The 6,483-nt window shown below is 64.9% G+C and overlaps 1 protein-coding gene across 1 annotated transcript; it reads left to right on the top strand.

The window, feature by feature from the left end:
- The first annotated feature begins 32 nt into the window (after positions 1-32).
- On the top strand, positions 33-1,805 carry SAP25 (Sin3A associated protein 25). The gene is made up of 6 exons (XM_004457154.5): positions 33-360; positions 515-687; positions 793-899; positions 989-1,142; positions 1,264-1,361; positions 1,438-1,805. Exons 1-6 carry the CDS (start codon positions 215-217, stop codon positions 1,729-1,731), a joined length of 972 nt encoding a protein of 323 aa, XP_004457211.2. The 5' UTR covers positions 33-214; the 3' UTR covers positions 1,732-1,805.
- Positions 1,806-6,483: the final 4,678 nt, after the last annotated feature.

Raw genomic sequence — 6,483 nt, 5'->3', positions numbered from 1 at the left:
GCGGAGGGGAACCCCCGCGCCCCCACCACCAGGGGGCGCCGGCCGCCGCCCGAGTCGCGGCGGGAGCGTGGGCCACGTGGCCCGGAAACGTGCCCGACGGGTCGCGCGAGGCTCTCGGAAGACAAAGACGGGCCCTCTGGCTGGAGGGGAGGGCTGCGCAGCCGGGCCCGGGGGTGCGGACGTGCTGCTCTGCCCCCGTGCCCCCAGGCGTGGCATGTTGCCCTGGGCCCTTCCGCGTTGGGGCTCAGGAGAGGAGGAGGCGCTGGAGCAGCGAGGCCCCTCGGAGGACAGTGACCAGGGCGAGGCCTGGAGCTCCGGGGAGGAAGCCCCGGGGGAGCCAGGCTCGCCCCCACAGGACAGGTGAGGGGTAAGCCGGGAGGCACGAGGCTGGGCATCCGATTGGGGCCCTCGACGCCTTTGCCCCATGCTTTCCCTGCTATTGAGAACGTCTCGGTGGTCCGCACAGGAGGCTGGGTTGGGGGCAACTGCCGGCATGATCTGTTTCCCGCGCCAGGCACCCTTTAGCCCTGCCACTGGGTTCAAGGAAATATTCACACCTGGAGGGGGAAAGGTGGACGCGGGAGCAAGTGCTTGGAGCTCCGGGGAACCCTTCCAGGAGCTCTGGGGAGCAGCTGAGGCTGGGCAGTCCCCCAGGCCTGGCTCCTAAGCGGTCCCTGGGAACCCCAGGTACGTACAAGGCCTTGGGGCCTTTAAATACTCTCCAAAACCCCTCCACTCACTCTTGAGTCTGTGTTAATCTCTTCAAATGTCCTCCTCCCCATCCCCCCGCAGTTCCCCTTTCCCCTCAGGTAGCCTGGGAGGTGGACCCCCCAAAGATGAGCCTACTAGCACCCTGGGACCCCAGCTACGAGCCTGAAGCAGGACCTCGGTTGGTGGGGGTGAGTTGGGGGCACCACGTGGCCCGGGCCTCAGGGCTGGGCAGCCAGGCTTTGAGAAGGCTCCAGGGGTCTTTCCTGCTCCTCCACAGGGCGCCAGCTGTGGGGCGGGTGCCTCCTTCTCCAGCCGGACTTTGTGCCATCCGTCACTCTGGCCCCTGTATGAGGCAGCCTCGCGCAGGGCCCTCAGGCCCCTGGCCCCCACTGCAGGGCATCAGAACGGAGAGCAGGTGCCCAGGGAGGCAGGTACAGCCTGGTTGCCCCAGCGGGTGGGTGTGCTCGCCCCGGGTCTCCCGCAGGGCCGAGCTGGCCGGGTGGGCCTCCCAGCCTGGACTCCAGTGTCGCCCCAGCAGTGGCTCCTCCCCAGGGCTCCCGGTGACATGCTGTGAAGATGTCTTTTTCTCGGACCCTCTGCTGCCCTGTGGGCACCGTGTTCCCCTGTACCTGTCCGAGGCCCCACAGCAGGTGAGAGCTCTTCCTGCCCCTGCCTCGCCCCAGCCTTCAGGCAGAGCCTGAGACACTGCCCCTCCTCTTTCCTCAGGTGATGGGCTCCCTGCAGCTGCTGTCCCCACCCCCCGTCATGTCCGCCAGGGTCCTCCCCACCCCGTCCCCTGGCCGCTCCACCACCTGGCTCAGTGGGCCTGAGCTGATCGCCCTCACTGGTCTGCTGCAGATGAGCCAGGCGGAGCCGAGACACAGCTCCCCGGCCGCCCCCATGCTCCCCGCTGGCTCTTCCCACCCTGTCTCTGGCCACCCAGTCCCCGGCAGTGGTCCACGCGGTTCTCACTGCCCTGACCCATCTCTTCCTCCCACCCCAGAGACCCATTCTCAATAGCCTCCCTGGGGCCGAATGGGCCCCTAGGCCTTAGGCAGGTTCTGTTGACAATAAAGCAGTGTTGGTTTGCAAAAGGGGCTCCCTGTGGCTGGTGGCAGAGGGAGGCATAGAAGCGTGTGTGTGTGTGTGTGTGTGTGTGTGTTCTTTGTCCATCCCAGCATTGGCTGTCCTGTCTGCAAATTCTGTAGCAAGGCAGGGGACTCCATGAACCTAAGTTGTTTTCAGGCTGACCAAGCAGCGCACCTTTAATCGGGGAGGGGGGTCCATGCCCCAGGCGGAGAGTCTGGGAGGCCAAGATTTAGTGGGCTCTCCAGCCAAGAAGGAAGGATGTGTGAGCATGAGGTTGGCCCTGGGGGGGGGGGGGCACAGCACTGGGGGCGCAGCACTGGATATTTGTGCTCTCACTCCTCTTGTACTGTGGCCCCAGCCTGCAATCCTGAGACAGGGCTGAGGGTTCTCAGGCTCAGAGGCGATGCCATGAGAGCACTGCAAGGATGGGGGGGTGGGGTCCCAAGAGCGGGTCCGTGGGGAGGCCAGAGCAGACCTGAGGCTCTTGAATGATGCTGCAGGGAAACAGAGGGTCAAGGCTGCCACTGAGAACGCCCAAAAGTTTGTCCTTTTGGGGGGAACGGCGACGGCGGGGAGGCGTGAATTCTAGAATTTTCTTCCTTAAAAGAATCCAGTTCTTGGGGGAGCTTCCTCCTGAAGGTTTCTGAGGCACCACAGCTGGATGGGGCAGGGCCTTCGAACCTCTCTGCCGCGCGGCCGCGGGAGGGGGGCGCGTCCATATCGCTGCCCGCCCCCCTCCCGTGCACTGCTAGACCCGGCCGCAGAGAAGCCGGGGCCCCCCAGGCCTAGAAGTCCGGCGCGCGGAGCTGGGAGGGCGGGCCCCGGGGACGTCGCCGCGCGCCTGCAGAGGCGGGACCAGGTCCGGGTCGACGTAGTTGAGGCGGCCGCCGGGGCCACCCGGCCGAGCCGGTGGGCGCCTCCTCCAGGAGGCACACGTACTCCCCGGCCGGCTGGCGCGGCGGCTGCGAGCAGCGCTGAGCTTCTGCCAGTGGCGGCGGTGCCCGGGCGGAAAGAGGCCCAGGGGCACCTATTCGGTTGCGCCCCCAGCCCGGGAGCGGCCGGCGGGGGCGGCGGGGTGAGGGCCAGGGCGGTTGCCGGGGGCGCCGTCGCCATGTCGCCGCTCGCTTCGCCGCCCCTCATGGGTTTGTGGTATCCCGGGGCTCCCACGGTTAGGCAGCCCTGGCCCCGCGCCAACGCCTCGGGGCACATGGCCGCAGTCCCGGGTCTCGCCGGGGCCTTGAGGGGGTGGCTTGCTCACCTCACCCAGGCGGCTTGACTGGGCTGCGAAGCCCGGGCTCTCGTATGGTTGGGGGACAGAGGGTCTGGAGGTACACATCAAGGGTGCCCTTGGGAGGGGCTCAGGCCCACCGCCTGCGCCGTCGCCCCCGGGGCGGCCAGGACCATCTCGCGACTGCTTTGGGCCACCACAGCGGCGGGCACCTGCAGCCACAGCTCCCCGGCCCCGTGGGCGCCGAGCGGCAGAGCTCCTGGGGCGGGCGGCGGGGCGCCGCTGTCCCCGGGCCTCTGCAGCAGGCTCCGTGCCCCCGGCGCCAGGCACAGGCGGTAGCCAATGCTGCCCAGGCCTCGCGTCCTGCCCGGCCCCTTGGGCCGCACGGTCACCGGCCAGATGTCCTGAAAGAGCGAGGATCCAGGCGCCGGGGTCCCCGGGGAGCAGGGCCCTGGCAAGACAAGGAATGGGCGGTCAGAGGGGTGCCCTAGCCCGGACTTGGGACTTCTTGTTTCCGGAGAACTGAAAACGTGCAACCTCGTAAGGAAGGGTGCAAACTCGTCAACTTGAGCTGTGCGACCTAGGCAGAGGGGCGGGCTACGGAGGAGGAGGGCCCCTGAGACCCCGCGTCCCCCTGCCGCCGAGTTGGGCCCCCCCAGGGGCGGCGCGCACCTCGAGCCGGGCGCGGTACCACGCCTGCCGCGCCGGCCGCCGCCACGCCCAGGCTGCGGTCGCGCGTGTAGAGGACGAGGGTGTGGCGCTGGCGCGCGCTCGCGCCCTTGCTGCTGGTGCACGCGCCCGCCAGGCTCACGCTGAGCTGCGGCCGCCGTCGCCGCCGCGGAGGAACAACTTCTCGCTCTGGTAGCCGTCGAGGCGCGGCGGGTCGGCGCGGAGCACCAAGACGCGGCGGCGCCGGGACTTCTGCTTGCGCAGGCGTTCGCGGAGCCGCACGTGGGCCGGGCAGGGCCAGGCCAGTGGCGGGCCGAGGGGCATGCTTGGACTTCTGGGTGGCCGTGGGGCTGCCGCCGCCCCCGGGCTTCTTCCCGGGCGGTTCCCAGGCAGTGGGTGGCAGCATCCTGGCAGGCTGTGACCCGTTTTGGTTCCCAGCGTCTCGCCTGCTCTCGCCTTCAAGTTTGGGGCCAGGGGCAGTAGCACCCCTCGCCTGCGGGTGGCCTGCGACACCCGGAGCGCCTGGCTGCACCGGCCCCAGAGGTCCGACCCCGGCCTACCGCGGCGCCTGCCCCTCGCTCCCCTAACTAGGGCGCCGCCGATGGCTCCCGAATCGCCAGCCCCGCCGGGTTAACCCTTCCGGCCCGGGCGCTGGAGTTCGGGGTCCTGGGACGGAGTTTGGGCTGGGAAGTTCAGGAGCAGCGTGTCCTCCCGCCCCGGCAGGGAGCCTTTCCAGGGGCGGGCAGTGTGGGGCATCTCCGCCTGCCTGTGCCGGGGGGAAGCTGGGAAAGCTGGGAGACCTTGTGAGATATGGGTAAACGGGATTGAGTGCGTAGTGGCAGCGCAGGCGGCGCGTCCGCTGGCCTGGCATTTAGAGGGTGGGCAAGCGGGGCCTTTACAGCAGCACCCGCCCCCCCGCGGGCTCTAGGCGTCCAGCACCTATACTCCCCTTCCCACCCAGAAATGTTTTGTATATTTCCTTCCCAAGTAATGCTGGGGCCTTGGTCAGAGCCTTGGGCTGTGTTGATTTCTGAGGAGCTGCAGGTTCATTTTCTTCCTCATCTTGGGGAGGTGTGCGGGGATAAGTGAACTTCTGCGCTGGTCCCTGCATGCGGACCACACCCACCAGAATTTCTGGCCAGGGACCACTGAAGGAGAACGTGGGGACGACGAGGCCATCGCTCAGCTCGGGCACCCCCTCATGTTGTCCATTGCCCTCAGCCCCTCTCCTTCATCGCTGATCAGAAGGCCACCTGGGGACCAGCTGAAGACTGTGAGCACAGGCCAGATGCCAATTCCCTGCTGGAGGGTGGCGTTGCCCTGTGCATTCTGAGGTTGAGGATGGAACATTTTGTACCCCTTTCCTGATCTTCCCAAGGACCACCGACTCACTTGGGGTGATGGTGTTGGTCAGTGCGAGACATACCAGCAGATCACACAAGGTGGTGGGAGGGGAGGGCCTCATGATAGTACTTCTGCGGCAAGTAAGATACCTCAAGTGGGGAGGTGAGGGCTGGGAGGGCAACAGGCGGTCTCTATTAAAGATGGGAGGCTCTCCCTCAGCCACAAGATACAGGGGTACGAAAGCCAAGAAACCCTGCTCTTTTTTTTTTAGAATAGCCCAAGGTCCAGGACTTCCTAATCACAAACCTCACTTCCTGTTCCTGGGAAGAAGGGGTTCGTTTGTGAGCTGGAATACAGGGGAAGCCAGTGATGTAGTGTGTGTGGTAGCTGGGATCCCCAAACACCTTTTCAAGGATCATTTTGAGGGTGAGATGCACAGCTAGCTGGCATTGTAAGCCTGGGCAGCAGGACCAGCGGGCAGGTGATGCCCAGTGCCCATTCTGGAGGCTTCCCCATCAGCCAAATCCCCATCAAAGAGCAGGAGAGGTGATGGGAGTGCAGGTGGCACAGCAGCCATTGCTGGGCACTGGCCAGTGAGAGGCAGCTATGCAATGGGGTCAAGTGACCACCAATCAGGACAGTGGCCAAGGTCCTAGCCCCAGAGTGGCCAAAGGCCTGGGTGTGAAGTGTAGTGTAAGAAGGGGCAGGGACACAAAGGACCTGGTGTCTGCATATCCCCCTCCCCATCCCCACCTCAGTGCTACACACGCGCCTGCCGTGCTCCTGGTCTGTGAGCCTTACTCTGCCCCCCCCATCTTGATTTGAACCTATCATAGGAGGGTTTCTTCATAACCACTCCTTCCTGCTCCCCCTCACCTAAGACACCTTGTTCACCCCAGTCCTTGTGAAATCACAGCGATTCAGTCAGTCTGGCTCCAACTTTTTTTTTCTAGGAGGTGCCAGAGATCAAATTCAGGACCTTGTACATGGGAAACAGGTGCTCAGTCACTGAGTCACATCTGCTCCCCAAACCTGTGTTCTTGAACCCCTAGGTGCTGGGTAGAGATAGAGGAGGAAGCAGTTGGGACGTGAACACCTGGTCTGGGCAAGCAAGAGTAGACTGTGTTGGTAAGCAATGCCAGGTGGGCCAGGTGACCTCATTTAGCCTGCTGGGTAGCAGGAAAAGCAGGGAGTCAAAACAACTGGCCTAATCTGTTACCCTAGCAACACAACCCTTGGCCAGACCCAGACCAGACTTATCTTAGCCTGTTGCCGTGGTAACCTGAGTTGCTACCTAGGGGCAGGAACTGGCAGAACCTCAGCTCTGCCTGGGAAAGTCCCTCTCCCAACCTGTGTGGTCTATTTTTGGATCCTAATGCCAGGGGCAGGGCAGCCTTGGGATGGAACCGCCACATTCTGTGTCCCTAGGGAAGAAAACCCAT

Source organism: Dasypus novemcinctus, chromosome 23 (genome assembly GCF_030445035.2).
Source record: "Dasypus novemcinctus isolate mDasNov1 chromosome 23, mDasNov1.1.hap2, whole genome shotgun sequence".
Taxonomy (NCBI): domain Eukaryota; kingdom Metazoa; phylum Chordata; class Mammalia; order Cingulata; family Dasypodidae; genus Dasypus; species Dasypus novemcinctus.
The sequence above is the reverse complement of the archived record's forward strand: the minus strand, read 5'-3'. Positions and strand labels throughout refer to the sequence as shown.